General features: G+C 53.8%; 2 protein-coding genes across 4 annotated transcripts; both read right to left on the minus strand.

The window, feature by feature from the left end:
* Positions 1 to 1,564: 1,564 nt before the first annotated feature.
* On the minus strand, positions 1,565 to 10,080 carry TOR1A (torsin family 1 member A). Its single transcript, XM_080670001.1, has 5 exons — positions 9,837 to 10,080; positions 8,942 to 9,207; positions 6,344 to 6,519; positions 6,120 to 6,247; positions 1,565 to 2,153 (listed from the first exon to the last, which is right to left on the minus strand). The coding sequence occupies exons 1-5, from the start codon at positions 10,012 to 10,014 to the stop codon at positions 1,903 to 1,905; spliced, it is 999 nt and encodes a 332-aa protein (XP_080526127.1). The 5' UTR covers positions 10,015 to 10,080; the 3' UTR covers positions 1,565 to 1,902.
* Positions 10,081 to 11,028: 948 nt separating this feature from the next.
* LOC308249159 (splicing factor C9orf78) lies at positions 11,029 to 18,545 on the minus strand. 3 transcript variants are annotated; one of them, XM_080670003.1, is made up of 10 exons: positions 18,396 to 18,541; positions 18,001 to 18,060; positions 16,990 to 17,067; positions 16,706 to 16,757; positions 16,502 to 16,572; positions 15,684 to 15,761; positions 14,930 to 15,127; positions 13,614 to 13,750; positions 13,412 to 13,510; positions 11,029 to 11,684 (listed from the first exon to the last, which is right to left on the minus strand). In XM_080670003.1, the coding sequence occupies exons 3-10, from the start codon at positions 17,010 to 17,012 to the stop codon at positions 11,593 to 11,595; spliced, it is 750 nt and encodes a 249-aa protein (XP_080526129.1). In that variant the 5' UTR covers positions 17,013 to 17,067; positions 18,001 to 18,060; positions 18,396 to 18,541; the 3' UTR covers positions 11,029 to 11,592. The 3 variants fall into 3 exon arrangements, with proteins under 3 accessions (XP_080526129.1, XP_080526130.1, XP_080526128.1); XM_080670004.1 differs by having other exon boundaries at positions 18,301 to 18,541; XM_080670002.1 differs by lacking the exon at positions 16,990 to 17,067 and having other exon boundaries at positions 18,396 to 18,545.
* Between the last annotated feature and the right edge of the window lie 59 nt (positions 18,546 to 18,604).

Raw genomic sequence — 18,604 nt, forward strand, 5'->3', positions numbered from 1 at the left:
CTAGCTCTCTATCCCTCTCCCTTCCTCTCTGTAAAAAATAAATTAAAAAAAAAAAACACAAAATCTGTCCAGAAATGAGTGTTTTATTGTGAAACAGGAGGTCCGGTGCATGAAAATTTATGCACTGGAGGTGGGAGAGTACCTCAGCCCGGCCTGCCCCCTCTCACTGTCCGGGAGCCCTCAGGGGCGGGAGGCAACCCAGCGATCAGGGGAAGGTGACGCCCCCATCACACCTCTGCTGCTGCCACTGCTGGCAGCACAAGCCCTGGTACCTGAGCCTCGGGCAGCCCTGGGCGGCTGGGAAGCCTCCATCCAAGGCTTGCCTGTGCCTTGGGCCTGCCCTGGGCAGCTGGGCAGCCGCCATCTGAGGCTTGCCTGTGCTTTGGGCCGGCCCTGGGTGGTGGGGCAGCTGCCATCCGAGGCTTGCCTGCACCTTGGGCCAGCCCTGAGCAGCTGGGGGGCTGAGGGGACCGGGGAACTTGGGAGGCAGGTGCCCCGGTAGGGCTGATGGGACTGGGTGCTGCCATCTTGTGGCTGTGGGCGCCACTGTCTTTGAGGGTGTGACAATTAGCATATTCCCTCCTTATTGGCTGTTGGTGCCACCATCTTTGTGAGGGTGTGATGGTCAATTAGCATATTCCCTCTTTATTAGATAGTATGATAGCTCCTAGCATTAATAGAAACACCGTTTTCCAAGCGGTCACATGATTGATTGGGGGCAAGGACACATGCCCAGGTTGCGGGCTCCATCCCCAGTCGGGGGTGTGCAGGAAGCAGCCTATCAGTGTTTCTCTCTCTCTCTCCCGTCCTCTAAAAATAATCAAAAACTTTTAAAAATTATATTAAAAATAAAAGCACTGTTCTCAGCATCCTCAAGGATGGGGGCAGCTAAGCTTTCCTGTGAGATCCTGGGAGTTCTAATCAAACACAGAAAGGAGTAGTAACGAGGAAGGCTTTAAAAAACATGGCAGAGCTGCCGGAGAGCGGCGGTTCCCTGGGGAATGGGAGGCAGAGACCTTCCTCAGCAGCTCACTGGCTGGCAAGTGACGAGCTGGAAGTACTTTCCTTTCTGGGAAACTTTCTGTTTTAAATGTTTTTATTGGTTTTTAGAGAGAGGAAGGGAGAGGGAGAGAGAGAGAGAAACATCATCGAACGGCTGCCTCCTGTACGCCCCCCACTGGGAATTGAGCCTGCAACCTGAGCACGTGCCCTGATAGGAGTCGAACCAGTGACCTCTCAGTTCCTGGGTCGAAGCTCAACCAGAGCCACGCCGCGGGCTCTGGGAAATTCTCTAACAGGCGTTCACAGTGCTACTGAGATGGAAGCCCCCGGAGGGACCAGGCTTCTCTGTGACATGCCTGTGCCCTCTTCCATCCGTGTCCTTTTACCTAAAGACTGCACTGCCCTTAGCCACGGGTGCCCGTGACAGAGCTGGCCACCGCTCAGCCTCAGTCCCCACCCGGCGCAGGACTGGGGCTTTCTGCAGTCGAGACATCACATCACAGTGTGACGGGAACTTGAAAAACCACTCAAAGCCAACACCGAGAGTCTGAAAAGCTTCTCAGAATGTTAAAAACCATTTTAAATAAAATTACCCCATTTTCAGTAAAACTTTTTCGTCCTTCCTTGAAACAGAAACATCTGACATTAAAACATGATTTTTAAAAAATCATGAGCCTGATCCGAGTGCACTGGGAGCGGCCACTTCCTCCTTAAGGCTCCGGCTGCTGCGAGGCCGCCAGCAGTGAGGACACGGCCTGCAGGTCCGCTGGGTGCACACGGCGCCAGGAAAGGCCGTCGCGTCCAACAGGAGAAACGCACTGGACTCCTGCCCGGCGGGCTGGGAGGTGTGTGGAAGGTCCGAGCACGGAGTTCTCCAGCGTGGCAACGACTCCTGGGCTGTCAGTCATCGTAGTAATAATCCAACTTGGTGAACACAGTTTTGCAGCCTTTGTCAGAGAAAACCCTCTCCTCCTTGGGGAAAAAGGTCATCTCGTCGGCCACTCTGGTTACAATGTCCTCATCCACGTCATAGCCTCGGACCTGCATTTCCACGCGGATGCACATTTTCAGGTGTTTATACTCCAGGGGGAGGAAGGGGACGAAGTAGTCAATGAGATTTCGGTCAATTAAACTGCTGTGCCAGAAGCCACCTGGGGAGAGAAAGGGTGGGGTTCATCCTCTGCCCTCCGCCCTCCGCCCACCCCCCACCCAGCACGTCTCTTCTGCTGCTGATGGTGCCAGGCTGCAGGTGGACTCGCACCTGCCCTCGGAGCACCAATCTAGTGAGGCAGGAGGTATGACCTGCCAGCTGGGATGCTTCTGTGAAAGCCACAGGGGGAGGGGGAGGGACACTTTTGCGACACTGGGCTCCAGGAGACCTCAAGGTGTGACAAGATCTGAGGTGGGTCGGAGGCCCACCACCCTGGGTGCCTGTGGCCCGGCAGAGGCAGAGGGGGAAGGGAGCGATTCAGATTCGAGGAAAGGCCAGGAGTCCTGGCGAGCGACCGGACACCCATTTATTCTGAAAACTCCACTCACTGGAGTTTCAGCAGCTGGATGAGCAACAGGGTAGAAACCCACTGCCGCTGCCAGCATGTCCGGACAGAGCATCTGGGGAACCAAAAACCAGGCCCCTCGAGTAAGAATGTGTGAAGCCCCCAGGCTGCAGGAGGCTCTGCACCCACCCAGTCACCCCACCCTGGGCAGCTCCATCCAGGACGATGCATCACCCACTGGACCCCACCAGCATCTCCAGCGTCTCCCTTTGCTCTGCTTTCCTCCCGGGCCTTCACCCTCTCCGAGCCTGACCCCAACTCCCACGTGAGGCGATCCGCCCACACCAGCTGGGGTCCTACAGTTCAAGTCCATTCTGACACTGTCCACCCGGAGACAGCATCAGCCCACGGGTGAGGGCTCGGCACCCCCACTTCTGCCAACTGCGAGTTCAGGTGTCACCTGCGCTCTGACCGACCAGCTAGGGAGGCTCCCGTGACCCCCTCCTCGGGTTCAACTGATTTGCTAGCAGCGCACAGGCCTGGAGAGGCACCCCACCAGCTTGCCAGTCCGTTACAAGACGACGGAGCTCGGGAAGAGCCACGTGAGGCTCACCCAGTCAGCCATACTGGGAGACCCGCACGGCCTCTCGCCCCCGAGTGCCAGGGGAGCACTCTGCAAAGCACATGACCATCTAACCACGAAGCCGTACACCCGACACTGATGCAGAGTAACACTGAACGTCAAATGTAATGAGAAGACTCGGAGGGCGAGGCCTGGGGACAGGACACAGCTGCCAGGCCCTCTCCGAGTGCGCCCCGACCCGGAAGCTCCTGGAACCCCGTCCTGTGTCGTTTTTATGTGGGCTTCATGACACAGGCACCACCGAGTCAACCTCCTCTCCCCTCCTCTCATCACAGGGTTGGTTGCCCGGGAAACCAGCCCTGGTCCTGAGGTGCTTCCCCAAAATCAGCTCATTACCTAGCACAAGCTCAGGTTGGGCTGAAAGCATTTATTATGAATGTACCTCATGGTCTTATGACGTAGGAAATTCCGGGGTTTTAGGAGCTCTGCGCCAGGACCGAGGGGAGTCTGAGGCCGTGGGAAAAGTGAAACTGACCCCGGGCAGCAATGGGACCGCTCCTCCTGCAGGCCTCCCTTGTGCCAGGCACGCCCGGGGCTGGGAGTAAAGCCCAGGGCCAGGCAGACGAGGACGCTGCCCTCACTCACTCGGGTCACAAGCGCAAGCCCCCAGCCAGCCAGGACACAGGCGGTTCGGAGTGCGGGCGGCTGTGGATGAGGGGGCGCAACGCAGCAGGGTCGTCAGCCACGCGGTCAGGCAAGGCCTGGCAGAGGAGGTGCGCTCCAGGCAGAGCCTGAACAAGGAACCACCACACCAAGACCAGGAGGAGTGTGCTGGGGCACCTGTCTCGTGGCTTCAGAAACCATCCGCCTCCCCCATTTGTATCCTCGGTCTGACGCCCCCGGAAATTGCCCAGAACAACCAGCCGTCAGCTCCTCATCTCTGCCCGGACGCCACCCACGGTCACCACTCCCTGAGCACGTCCGTCTTCACCTCCCACCTTCCCCACAAACCTGCGGCTCCGCAGTCTGTGCCCCTACGTGGCAGTGCCACCCCTCGGAGTGCTAAAGCAGACCCTAGATTTGTCTCTCATTCCTACACACAACCCTTTAGGAAATCTTACTGTTTCTACCTTCAAAATGCACCCTAATCCGACAATGTCCCCATCCGCGCTGCCACCCCGCTGCTCCAGGCCCCCAGCATCTCTCCCCTGGGCTGCAGCGGCTTCTGGGTGGTCCCCCTACCCCTGCCACCTGCAGGCTGTTCTCCACCCAGCAGCCAGCGCAGTCCCGTTAAGACCAAGTCAGACCATGTCACTGTCTGCTAGAAAGCCTGCAGGGGCTCCCTCTCTACATGGAGTCAAACCCAAGGCCTCACCGTGGCCCCCAGGCCGTCTGAGCTCTGCATCCCCGGCCGTCTCCCCTCTACCCTAACTGTTCTCTGCTCATCCTGGGCCAGCTCCAGTGACCCAGGCGCACTCCCACCTCGGGGCTCCTGTACATGCTGTCCCCTCCGGTGTCCACATGGCCCGCCCCTCACTCCTCGGGCCAGCTCAGTGCCAGACTCAGAGAGCCTTCTCTGACCTCTCTATTTAAAACCACAGCCCATCCTCGTCCCAGCATCCCAAACCTTTTCTTAATTGCTTTCTGCCTCTTGGGGGGAGGGTCGAGGGAGATACATTTCTACCTCTATTAGATACAGATATCGCCCATCATCCGACACATTTCCTTATCATTCATTATCGTTAGGGACGTCGGTGTTTCTGCTCACTGCCGGGGGCCGTTCTCACACCAGTGCCTGCCTCCTGGTCGTTGCACAATAAGTATTTGTCAAATGAGTGAGGGAGAGTTCAGCCATCTGCCCAAGGCCATCAGCAAGCAGCTGGCCAGGTCTGCCCGATTCCAAAGCTCAGCTCGTGCCCTGGCATCCCCTTCGTAACCTCCTAGAACGTGGGTTCTAGGCACCTGGCCTCACCTGCTGCAGAATTTAGGCGAAGCTTCCATTGCACGTGTCCACCTTTTGGCACGCCAAGAAACTAGTGAACATGTTACAGGACACTCTGTCTCTCATCAGTGACATTCCAGTTGCACAAACGGACATAAAATATCCCAGACTCGACAGAGTGTGAATTTCTTGGAAGTCTGTTTCGAAGGGAACCTTGTGCTCTGTCATCGCGAGAACAAACCCAAGCAGAGCGGAGACCTGAACGGTCACTGCCAACTGCACGGCTCACAGGTTCTACCACCAGGCCAGTCTCCATCGCGGTGGCTTTCCACCTCCAAGGGCTCAAGGTCTACGCCAGGGGTCCTCCAACTTTTTAAACAGGGGGCCAGTTCACTGTCCCTCAGACCGTTGGAGGGCCGGACTATAGTTTAAAAAAATAAACTATGAACAAATTCCTATGCGCACTGCGGGCCCGGGACGAGTCGGCTGCTAAGCAGGACAGGCAGCGGCACCGGCGGGCCGGATCAATGTCCTTGGCAGGCCGCATGTGGCCCACGGGCCGTAGTTTGAGGACGCCTGGTCTACGCTGTGAGATTCATGGAAGAGCAATGAGCTGGGCAGTTAAAGCTCAGGCTCTGGAACCAGGGTCACGTAACAGGCTGTGTGGATGTGGGCAAGCTGCTACGGCATTCTGCGCCTCAGTTTCCTCATCTGTAAAATGGGGACGGCAGTGAATAGCTGCTCCCCCCTGAGGTGACCGTGAGGATTACAGGAAAGATGCAGGTAGAGGGTTCCGCACAGTGCCCAGGACAGAACAAGGGCCCCGCCCTGGCTGTGAGCCTCAGGCACAGAACCTGAGCTCCTCCTTCCGAGGCGCCCACAGCAGCCGTCCTTGCTCAACCATCTGCTCTTCTGCGACAAAGGAAACAATTGCACCGAGGAAAACAGGAACTCATTTCAAGAGCTCCTCCACGAACCATTTCCCCTTTCCAACAGATCCCGCTCAAAGGCCTGCAGAGGCTCTGAGCTGCGTTCCTGACCAGCACAGGGGAGGGGATGCGGGATGTAAACTTCGGGCGCGGGCTCATGAACTCACTGTTCTTGTTATTGAAGGCCGACACCGACAGGGCGTGCTCCATGTCTCCGAGCTTGATTTCCTCCCTCTGCCTCCCACTTCTCCAGAAGTCTAAAGCCACGTCCGTGATCCTTTCCGCTCCGGCGTTGCTGCAAAGCGAGGGCAGGGAATGAGAGCGGGGCTTTCCCCGAAGCCCGCAGGCTCGGGCTCCGAGCTCTTCCATCGTGTCCCAGCCCGGAACGTACCTGAGAAAGATGAAGATGGCTTTCTGATAGGAGACCCCATCCACGTGGTCATAATAGTCCAGGAAAGGCTTGATGGCATCTATGAGGCCGGCGTGCATCTTATCCATTTCATCAAATATGAAGATGGACCTCGGGCACGCACTCACGTTGCCGCGGATCCACAGCTGTAACTGATCCTGAATCGCAGGGGGAAGCAACACCAAGTTCTCAGCAAGTGCAGCTCCAACACCCAGCCCGGGCACCGTTAGCACCCCAGCTGCTTCCGAAAGGCTGCATTTGCTGCAGCCTCGGCTCCGTGCTGAGAACTTTACACACACCAGCTCCTTTGTTCCTCTCCACAGCCCCACCGAGTGGGTGTTATCATCCCCATTTTACAGATGAGGAAACAGAGGCAGAGCTTAATCAACTTGCCCAAGATTATAAAATGACTGGGACCTGAACCCCACCCTGCCTGATTCCAAAGCCCCACACTTGGATTATAATTCCTGTGCTGAGATGTCACCCCAACGCTGAGGCACTGAATTGCTGGCCATGTTAGCACACTTCCTGTGCACACCAGCCTTCTAGAAAGAAGGGAGAGAACGAGAGACCATTCTGCCATTCAGTCCTTAGCACAGCCTTGGGAAGGCGCTCCGAGCCTTCCTGATGGGGAAAGTAAGGCGTGCAGGCTCCTTTAAGTGAGGCACCTGGACTCGACAGCACGCGCCTTAGCATGAGTGTGGCCAGCTAACACCCCTGAGTTTCTGGAACAATGTCCGGGGGCTGTGCTTAAACAGAAACATTCCCCAAGAACATATTCAGGTACTTCTTAGAAAACTAAGCAATTGCCCTAGCTCAGTGGTCAGCAAACTCATTAGTCAACAGAGCCAAGTATCAACAGTACAACGACTGAAATTTCTTTTGAGAGCCGAAAACCGACTTCTGCGCATGGGCCACGAAGTTTCAATCGCACTGTACATGTGCGCCCGCACGTGGTATTTTGTGGAAGAGCCACATTCAAGGTGCCAAAGAGCCACATGTGGCTCGCGAGCCGCAGTTTGCCAACCACTGCCCTAGCTGGTTTGGCTCAGTGGATAGAGCGTCAGCCTGCAGTCTGAAGGGTCCCAGGCTCGATTCCGGTCAAGGGCATGTACCTTGATTGCAGGCACATCCCCAGTATGGGGTGTACAGGAGGCAGCTGATCGATATTTCTAACTCTCTATCCCTCTGCCTTCCTCTCAGTAAAAAATCAATATTTAAAAAAAAACTAAGCAATTAAGTTAAGGAGAAAAGACCTTTTTAATCAGAAATTTGAGCTACGGTGCTTTTCTAAATTCCCCCCACGAGGTGAAGAGGAGAAATTCGCTGTTTTCTGGAGGTCTTGCCTTCTTATGATTTTGGTGTTTGCTTGGCTACCTCGACCAGGGGACGCGGGTTACAATGTTCCGTTGTACATATCTAACCTACGTAGTAATTCTGCTCTACAGGAGGACTAGTCTCTATTCACAGAGGAACCTCAGGGGAGCGCGTGGCCCCAAAACAAGTCACTGTTGAAACAAGGACTCGCTCAGATCTGCTAGTTCTCCCCCTCTGCCTCCGCGACTTTGGGCAATAACAGAGAACATGTACTGAGCCCTCACTACCCGTCAGCCACTCTCTGCGCACTGTTCCCATCACGTTTTATTGTGATCTCCCCAAACCATCGAATGTGTGCACAGCAGAGCACTACTGCATGCCCTATTTCACAGCTGGAGGAAATGAAGGCACAGAGAGGTGAAGCAGCTTGCCCCCAATCACACGGCTATCAAGTAATGGAGCCTGAATGCTAACTAGGAGGACCAACTTGTCGCAATTTCTCTGGAACTAACAAGGAGGACCAACTTGCCTCAAACTTGCCCAGGTTTGGCATTGAAAATCCCACATCCCAGGAACCCTGGACAGCGGGTCACCCAAGCAGAAGGGGAAAATGTGCTTTTCAAGGGTGAGGGCTAAATGGCTGTGTCTTGCCACCTGGCAGGTTCCTTACACAGATTACGAAAGGTGATCGTTAAGGCTTATTTGAACACGCTCATGTGCCAGCTACCAGGACACATACGTGACAGGCAAGAGCTCATTGAATTCTCATCGCCCCCATTTTATAGATGAAGAGCTGAGTCTCCGAGAGGTCAGGCAACCTTCCCAAGGTCACACAGCTGGTAGTGGGAGAGTCAGGACCCAAATCCAGGTGTGTCTGCCGCCAAAGCCCAGGCCGGTAACCAGTGACAGAAAATAAAAGCAGTTTGCCACACGGCAGTTAGGCAAACTTAGGCCTCTCTAGAAAGGTTTCCTCTTCTACAAAATGAGTTAGATCTGATGATGATCTTTAAGTCGGATTTGGCCGTGTCCGTTTCTAAACCCCCTGACCCCACTTACTAAATCCAGCATCGCACTGGGGCTGACTTCGGAAACCACAAGGTTTGCAGTGCAGCTGCTCGGTGCATCTGAAACCCTCTGTGGCTGCCACACGTGGCCATTTTCAGGGCTCACTCGTTTTAACAAGCAATTCCCAAATCCCATCCCACACCCGAGAAACCCCAAGCGCAGCGCCCCCCAGGAAGGATTCCCAGCGCCCGCGCTTGCCTTGTACAGGGTGAGGTTGGAGGCGTGCGGGAAGTGCAGTGTGGCCACAAACAGGTGCACATAGTGGCTGTTGAGACCGCCCTCGTAAATGTTCTCCGCGATGATCTTGCTGGCAAAGTTCTTGCCGGTGCCGGTCCACCCGTGCAGGGAGAGGGTGAGAGGTTTCTTGGGCTTCGGGTTGCTTATGAAGCCGGTCAAGGCGTTTAAGATGACTTTCTTGGCGAGATGCTGCCCGAAGAGCTTGCGGTCCAGATCCTTCTGCAGCACTGGGAAGAGCAGAGCCCGTCAGGGAGGGTGCGGGGCGGGCAGAACTCAGCCGTTTCCAGTCGCAGGCTCCCGGGCAAGCCAGCACGGCCCTCGGGCAGCGCGGAGGCGTGGAAGCACCTGAGCCAGGGCTGGCGGGTGGGCCCGGGGCCCTCCCTCTGCTGCCGCGGCCCATCCACAGCCGGGCCCGAGCCGGGCTGCTCCCCTAAAAGCTCCGCGGCTCCGCGCCCCCCCCGCCGGCGGCGTGCACCCGACCCCAGACCTGCTCCTCCCGCCCCACGACGCGCAGGCCAAGGGCCGCGGTTTGGCCACCGGGGCCCGCGCCGGAAGAGCCCCCGCCATCCTTCCTGTCTCCGGCCGCGAAGGCGCACATCTCTTTGGAGTAAGTTTACAACCGTCCACACGGCCCCCGCCCCCGTTTCTGCGTGAAGCACCCCAACCTGCAGCTCGCCTCCCGTGCCCGACCAAAGTCCGGGCCGCCTCTGGCGGGTGGCCCAGCGCCAGGCCCCACCCGCACCTCCGGCCGCTCGGGCTCCGGGTTCCGGGTCCCGGCCCCGCCGGCCTCAGTTCGCCGGGGCGCCTCGCCCTCCGCCAGGCCCCGACCCCCGCCTCGGACCGCCGCCCGTCCCACCTTCCCGGCTGAGGCTCCGCTTCTGGTTGCAGCACTCGGCGAAGAGGCAGTAGAGGCGCGGGTAGGAGATGTAGCTGGTGAGGACGCCGGCCAGGGCCAGCCCCAGGCTGATGGGCTCCACCGCGCGCACCAACGGCGCCAGCAGCAGCAGGCCCAGGGCAGCCCGGCCCAGCTTCATGCCCGGACCCCCGCCGCCCAGCGCGTCCTCGAGCCTTCCGCGGACCCGCCGGACCGCGCTTCCGGTTCCTCCCCCTCGCCGCCGCCATCTTTGCCTGGGGCGGGCCTCTCCGCGACGCCGGCGACGCCATCTTTGTGAGGGGCACCGCCCTTTCCTGCTTCCGGGAGGTGGGCGCCGAAAGCTGATGGGGGCCACTTTTTATTTTCAAGTTTTAAAAAAAAGTTTTACAGAAAAATTGAGGGCACATATGCCTCCCCCACCTGGCACATAGTTTCCCCTATTTTTAACATCTTTATGTTACATATGAACCTATATTGATACTAAAGTTTGTTCAGATACTTCCTTAGTTTTTACCTGTTGTCCTATTTCTGATCCAGGATCCCATCCAAGGTACCACATTATACTTAGTCTCCTCTTGATTGTGGGTGTTTCTGATTTACCTTGGTTTTGATGACCTTGAGTTTGGGGGAGTACTGGTCAAATCTCTTGTAGGGTGCCCCACTATTGGAATTTGTCCCACGTTTAGACTGGGGTTATGGGTTTTGGGAATGAATGTTCTTTACAGTAAAGAGGTAAAGTGCTACTTTTGTACCATTATATCAAGGGTACAGACGATCAGCATGATTTGTGACTCCTGTTGTTGACCTTTATCACCTGGCTGAGGTTCCGGTTGTCAGATTCCTCTATTATAAAGGTGCTCACACTCATTCATTCAGTTGGGAGGGTTGCCTATGTCCCAGGTTAGACACACGATTCCTGCATTCACCTTCACCTTGCACAATACATGTTCTCAATCAGCCCAGAAGTCACCCGACCTGTTATTTCCTCATTCCAAGCTGTTCAAATGCTTCAGGAAAAATGACAGCACAAGTGGCACTGAACTTGACAGCTAACAGGTTGGAGCCTGTCTGTCTCTTGAACTAAATGAGCAGTTCTTTTGAGCTGCCCACCCCCCAGGCTCTGAACACATTGCCTAGTATCGGTGTGAGGAGACGCAAAATGAACAAGAAGGCTAGATTCATCTCATATTTAATACCGAAGTGCGGAAGTGATAGAGACAGGTAATTTTTCCTTCTTAATGAAAAGAAATAGGTAACTTTGTAAAAGTCAGAGAATACCAGTGTCCCTTTGATCCCATTCTAGAGTTTTCTACTGTCCACTGGAAACAGGGAAGGATGCATTTCTGAACCCCATTCCAGATCATTGGAAGTAGAAGACATGATCACACATATAATAATAAAAGCACAATTTAAAGGGTATTATCTCACCCTGAACACACAGCTCTTTTCTCCTGAGCCAGGAAAAATATTAAGAAAAAGTCAACATTATTTACAAACAAGATTTAATAACGCTCACAAGAACAGTTTGCCCCCAAATAAGAAAACCACATATTGTTTTGTTTCAAAAGGATACAAACTTAGAGCCTGAAAAATCCAGCAGGTAAGCAGCCAGGCTAGTAGTCTGTTTCTGGAACTGTCTGCTAGCCAATGACCAGGGTTCTGTCCAGGAAGGCTTTATCATGGGGCGAGGGACAGTGCTGTTTACATCCCGTTCTGCACTTCTCCCCTCTGGCCGCCCTCAATACCGTCTGTTCATCTTCTTGAACTTCTCATAATGATAGTCATCAGTGGCCTTCTCATTAGCAGGACGCTTGCGGTTTGGGGGGGACCCTGTGAAGGAAAAGCGGAAAAGCTGTTTGCCATGCAGGAAGTCATTGACAGGCGACTTCCCCATGGGCAAGGACGTCTCCACAGGAGCCCCGGTGCTACCCTGGTGAACAGAAACATAGTAGGGCCGCAGCAAACACTTGTTATTGAGTGAAAACAGACATTCGGAGTTGGTGCCAGCCAAGCTATGCTGACCTCAGCATTCCACTAAGTGAATAGTAGCAGCCACACGTCATTGAGTCTGACACTACCAGACAGGGTGCCAAGTCCTTTAGCCACGGCTTCCTTTTACCCTCAGCAAGCCTAGCAGGGGCACTTTACCATCTTTGCTCAGAGACGTTAGGTGACTCAGATAAGGTAGGCTGAGAGTTGCATCCAAGTCTGGTGACTCCAAAATCCTCACTAACCATGTGTCTAACACAAACCTCTTTGGAAAGCCAAGACTACAAAACCAAGACGTTAAGAAAATAGTTTCCCGCCAAAACCGGTTTGGCTCAGTGGATAGAGCGTCGGCCTGCGGACTGAAGGGTCCCGGGTTCGATTCCGGTCAAGGGCATGTACCTTGGTTGCGGGCACATCCCCAGTGGGAGGTGTGCAGGAGGCAGCTGATCGATGTTTCTCTCTCATCGGTGTTTCTAGCTCTCTGTCCCTCTCCCTTCCTCTCTGTAAAATATCAATAAAATATATTTTAAAAAAAGAAAGAAAATAGTTTCCCAAGTAAGAAAGGAGAGGCTTCTCGGAAGCCTCAGCAAATTTCGCATTTCCTTGGAAACATCCCATTGTTGACGAGAGGATGGCTCCCCCAGGTGCAGGCAAGCGTGCGGGAAGGGTCACTGCCGGCTGCTGGGGAGGACATGAGCACCAGCCTCTGGAGGATCCCTTGGTGACTTCTCTAAAGGTCGCCTAAAGGCACGACGCAGTCTAGAATGAGCATCAGAACAGCGTTTAAAGAGGGAAAATGGGAAACAAGCTAAGTGGCCAGCCGGAGGGAAATGGTGAGACGCCACCCGTCTTTCCAGTGGAACATGCTACGGCCTTTGAACAAGAAAACGTGTTCACTGACATGGGGAGACAGGCAGGGCGGACCGCTGAGTAAAACGCCGGGAGATCCTTCTAGGTACGTACAATGTTTCCTATATATGAGTATTTTATTTTATTTTTTTTTAATATATTTTATTGATATTTTACAGAGAGGAAGGGAGAGGGATAGAGAGCTAGAAACATTGATGAGAGAGAAACATCAATCAGCCACCTCCTGCACGCCCCCCACTGGGGATGTGCCCACAACCAAGGTACATGCCCTTGACCGGAATCGAACCCGGGACCCTTCAGTCCGCAGGCCGACGCTCTATCCACTGAGCCAAACCGGTTTCGGCATGTGAGTATTTTAAAAAGCCTGAAAGATTGTACATAAAAATGTTAACAGTGGTTGTCTCTGGGTGGTGAAACTATGAGTAACTTTTCATTTATTTTGGTTTATTGACATTTTCTAATTTTTGAGTCTATATTTGACAGCCCATGAATCCTCAGAGCAGCCCCAGGTGGTAGGTTTTATTCCCACTCCCATTTGGTAGATGAGGAAACTGAGGCTTGCAAAGGGGAAGGGACAAGGCCGTGGTCCAGAACACGGGCTAAAACTCAGATGCCCTGGCCCCGCAGCCCGTGCTCCCCGCTTCCGTGGCCCCAAGTGATGGGACCCCTCCAGCCGCCTCCGGCCACGCTGTACTCACGGTCGGGCTCCGGCTTCTCGGTGTCGCCCACTCGCAAGGGACGGGCTTTGGGCTCTTCTTTGTTCCTCCGAATGGGGGCGTTGAGCTCCTCATGATAAACTGGACCAAGAGACCAGGGACATGTCAGGCAAAACTCGGGAACCCAGGGACCTCAGACCCGTGGGGCAGGGGTGAGAGGGGGGCTGCCTCCCCAGAGGCTTACATCGGTTGTGCTGCACGTAATTCACCGCCATGTTGGTGGGCACAAAGGATGTCTCGCTGTCTTTCTTCTTGTTCTGCTGCTCTGCCAGCAGACGGGCCTTGGCATCCTCCGTGGAGATGATATTCTTTATTTTAGCACTGAGGGGAGAGAGGAGCCATGCCACGCATTAGATTGCCACCCCTGGCCGTCAGGAGTGCCTGGTGAGGCTGGCGGCCCAGCCCTGCAGAAGGAAGTCCTCGTTCCTGGGGCCCAGCTCTGCAGTTTACCAGCTCCCTGGCAGCCACACCCCATGGCACTCCCACAGCACGGAGACACGGGACTTATTCTCTTCTGATCAAGAGGAAACTGCGCCTCCGAGAGGGACAGAGAACTGCCTGAGGCTCAGAGCTGGAAAGCCAGGAAAGGGGTGAGACCCGGAGGTCTCCCAACCTTCTACTCAGCCACAGAGGGTTCTGACCACTGTAGTTCCTCCATGACGGTCCCCTTCCAGAGCAGATGTGCTGTAGTAAGAATGAGGGGAGGATCGTGGGGTGGCTAAGCCTTTAACAATGCTCCTACTCCGATAAAACAGAACAACAGCCCGGCAGTGTGACTCAGCGTTGAGCATGGACCTATGAACCAGGAGGCCACAGTTCAAGTCCCCGTCAGGGCACATGCCCAAGTTGTGGGCTCGATCCCCAGTACGGGGTGTGCAGGAGGCAGCCGATCGATGATCCCCTCTCATCATTAATGTTTCTATCTCTCTCTCCCTCTCCCAATCCTTTCTGAAATGAATAAAAACATATTAAGAACAACAACAGCCCTAACCGGTTTGGCTCAGTGGATAGAGCATTGGCCTGCGGACTCAAGGGTCCCGGGTTCAATTCCGGTCAAGGGCATGTACCTTGGTTGTGGGCACATCCTCAGGAGGGGGTGTGCAGGAGGCAGCTGACTGACGTTTCTCTCTCATTGATGTTTCGAACTCTCTATTTCCTCTCTGTAAAAAAATCAATAAAACATATTAAAAAAAAAGAAAAAAAGAACAACAACAGAAGAACCCAGGGCCTGACTGGAACAGCTGAAGAGCTGTGAACAAAGGCTAAATCAAAACACACTTTGGCTTCCAGCAGTCAGGGTCCTTAAGTGTCTTTAACTACTCTGCCCAACTCTTCAGAAGAACTGGAGGCAACCACCTCAGCCCACCAGAGAGAACATAGGTTTGTGGGTTTCCAAGGAGACAGGTGAGAAATAGTCCCCCGAACTTCTAACTGGAAAGCAGAGCGGTCCCCCTGCAGCCTCGGGGCAGGAGAGAGGCGAGGCGAGGGTCTGGGACGTACTCAATGCCTAGGTCCACCTCGGGGATGCCGCTCAGCATCTGGTTGGAAAGCATCTCCTCAGTCTTCTTTGCTGAGGAGACGCGGATGTTTTCTGGAAGTTCGTAGAGACAGTCCTCTGCATTCTTGGGCTTTACTTTCTGTTCTTCGTGTTCCACGATCCCTTTCCTCTTCTTCAGCTCTGTCTCAATATACTTCATCCTGAAACCAGAAACAAGGTCTCAGGGAGGGGCAGGAAGCTCACAACAGGCACCTTTGAAGTGAGGGGCCCCAACACAGGACCACAAGCAGTGACGGTCCGTGAGGAAGTTTTCATCAGCCCACGGAGAGGTGAGAAAAACAAAAATAACTTGAATTTGTTCTTCAAGTTAAAATTTACCACCTAAAGCACCAACCTATATGATGCGATTACGTGCCACCAATCTATTGGCGTTATTCTATGTAAGGCTCTTTGAAGACAGAAGGATGATGGGAGATGGTAGTTGTTTGGTCAACAGTCTTATTGGCCAAAATAAAAAGTAGGCAGTCTGGTGTTTAGCCCTGCAATTTTTGGGGGAAATATTATTAGGCAAGGAATCCACAATCTCAAGAACCACTTTTAAAGAACTTTTCAAAGTTCTCAAGCCTGGGAGGGGGGCCAAGAGGGACCAGCACTGATGTCTTTGGTTGACTCTAGAAATGTCATCTGTGGCTGACCAGCTCGGACTGTTTCTGGCTGGCGCCCACCCCGATCGCTCACAGCCAGGCTGACACCTACATGTCGGCGTCCTCGTCCCTCCGGTTGGTTTCCGCGGAGAATGATGTCCCCAGGTGGAGATCTTCCTCTTCACTGATCCTGAAAGGAGAGAGGAAGAGTGAAGCAGGGCCTTGAAGTCACACTCACGGAGGCCGAGTTTTACGTGACATTGACAACACAAGCACACAACACAAAAGCGTCAGGTCCTCCTTACAGTGGGGGAAATAAATGAGATACAAATAAAATACAGGTAAGCAAGCAAACTGCTGGCCTTTGGAGATTCCTCCGGGGAATTGGCAGATACTTTTATTTTTCACTTTTGTATTGTTTCAATGCATTATTTTTATAATTGTGTCTTTGTTTTCTTTAAAAAGAAAAAGGCAACTTCCACATGGGTTTGAAAGACAATAAACAGTGCACCTTTACAAAACGGACCATACCCACATCTCTCTAAGCTAACTTTTAAAGAGCTTTAGTTTTCCTGTTTTTAAACCATGTGTAGTTTACAAAGCACAGAGGATACTTGAAGATGTCCCTCTAAAGCAGCCGTGGGCAAACTACGGCCCGCGGGCCGGATCCGGCTGTTCTACCCGGTTCTCTTGCTCTCCCCTCCGCTCCTTTACTTTGAATTTATATTAGTTCACACAAACACTCCATCCATGCTTTTGTTCCGGCCCTCCGGTCCAGTTTAAGAACCCATTGTGGCCCTCGAGTCAAAAAGTTTGCCCACCCCTGCTCTAAAGCCACTGCTGCAGGCCCAGCTCTCCGGGGCACACGGACCCCGGCGGGGACCCCGGCGGGGCCACCAGAGCATCCGCACCAGCGTGTCCTGCACTTACTTGTCCTTGCCCCTTTCCTTCAGTTTCTTCATGTCCACCATGCCTCCGGTCTTCATCTGAAAGGGATCATCCTGCAGAAAGCAAAGACAGCGGAGAAGAAACATCTTCGTAACTGGCAGCGAATTTTCTTTTCTAAGGAAACACAATCATCCACTGAAGAGCACCCGCATCGTCCCACTGCCCAGGGAGGACCCCACAACTTACCACTAGAGTGGTCTCTTCTTGTACCTTCTCTCCCACCAGCAGGGCCACAGCGCTGAGTAAAACCAAAAAGGAAAAGGAGGGCGGGAAGAATGGCACATTGCAGAGATGAGAAAGAATGTTTGGGAAGTTTGTCGATTGCAACATTAGTGGCAGGGTGGGATTTGAGGGGTGGGCACCAGAGCCGGCTGGAAAAGCCTGTGAGACTAAGACAGGACTCAACAAGCACTGTAGACGCTGGGGGGGGGGGGGGGGGAGCTAGGGGTGGAGGGGGTGAAGAGGCAAACCTTTCTATAAAGCCACCTGGCATCACCTTGCCTCGGAAACCTCACTTCTAAGATTGTTTGCCTTCAGGGAACACGAAGCTGAAGACAAGTGTAGGAAAACACAATTGCAGCCTGATCTGATGAAAGTTTACAAAAGGACCTCCAGGTCCTCAAACAGGGTATTAAGTTACATTGTGGTACATCCTTGTGGGGGAGTATTATGTAGCCATTAAAAAGGGCTTTGGAAAAATCATCTGCAAAGTGAGTGAACGACCACAATGTCCTAATGAACTGAAAATAGCATAGAACAAAAGTTCTCACTAGTCTTTACAAAAGGGCAAAAGAATACACATTGGAAAGGACATTAAATGTTAACATTGGTGACCTCTGGATGGAGGAATTACGGGTGCTGTTTATTTTGTTGATTATACTTTTCTAAATTTTCCAAATTCTCAACAATCGATGTGCTTTCACAAGTAGTTGGACGCAATAAAAACAAGAGTTAGTGACTCGTTTCTGTACCTCTGGGGCAAACCTTAAGACCACATGGCCCAGGCCATCTCCTGATTAAACGTTTCAACCAACACTGTGCCCCCTTCGGGTTGTACATTGGAAGGTGTACAGTGTGTCAAGAAAAGGGGCTAAATCCCTAGCCATTTGGCTCAGTGGGTTTGAGCATCAGCCTGCAGACTGAAGGGTCCCGGGTTCGATTCCAGTCAAGGTACCCGGGTTGCAGGCTTGATCCCTTGACTAGGTCAGGGCATGTGCAGGAGGCAACTAATGGATGTGTCGTTCTCACATCAATGTTTCTCTTTCTGTGTGTCTCCCCCTTCCATCCTGTCTAAAAATCAACGGAAAAAATATCCTCGGTGAGGATTAACAACAAAATAATAACAATTTAAAAATTAAAAAAGAAATAAAAATAAGTAAATAAAAGAAAAAAGGCTATGTCTGAGGAGATATTCTGTGACAGCGACCCGCCGGGGGCGTGTCAGTCATCCCCTCCTCCTCCGGGCCCCCCATGGTACCCACCTCACTCCGTTGGGCCTCTTCCTCAAGTTCTGCACCTCTCGGGTCTCCTCCAGTTTTAATCTGAATAAAAGGCAATGTGCAGGTTGAGAGACCCTCCGCGGAACTCAGAGTCTAACAGCAGCTTCGCCGGCATCTAGCCGGCTGCTGAGCTGCCAGCACAGGGTCCAGAAGGCGAACCTGCGCCTGGACCCACCGGGACTCCGATCCACTGCCCATCCCGGGGACAGCTCCTCCAACTATGCGGCCTCAGCCCTAGAACCCTCAATTTGTCCGCCAAAGGGGACACCACCATCGGCTCACGGTTGTCAATGTTGTCAACAAGGCGCCGGGCCGGTGGTGAGACCCCGAACCAGCTTCTCGTTTTCTGCCCAGTGGAAAGCCCGTTCCAAACGCACCGAACCTCTTCTGAGCCCTGCTCATCTTCCTCCGACTCCGAGTCAGCCCGGCGCCGGCGGAAAGTCTTCCCGGTGACCGGCATGGTCGCGCCGGCCCCGCGGTCCCACCGCTGCCCCGCTACGCCGAGGACCGGCCCGCTTCCGGCGCGCAGCAGTGTCGTCAGAGCGCCCTCCCCGCCGGGCCCCGCCCCGAGCCCTCCTGGTTCCAC

This window comes from Plecotus auritus (genome assembly GCF_963455305.1).
Source record: "Plecotus auritus genome assembly, chromosome: 5".
NCBI classification, from domain to species: domain Eukaryota; kingdom Metazoa; phylum Chordata; class Mammalia; order Chiroptera; family Vespertilionidae; genus Plecotus; species Plecotus auritus.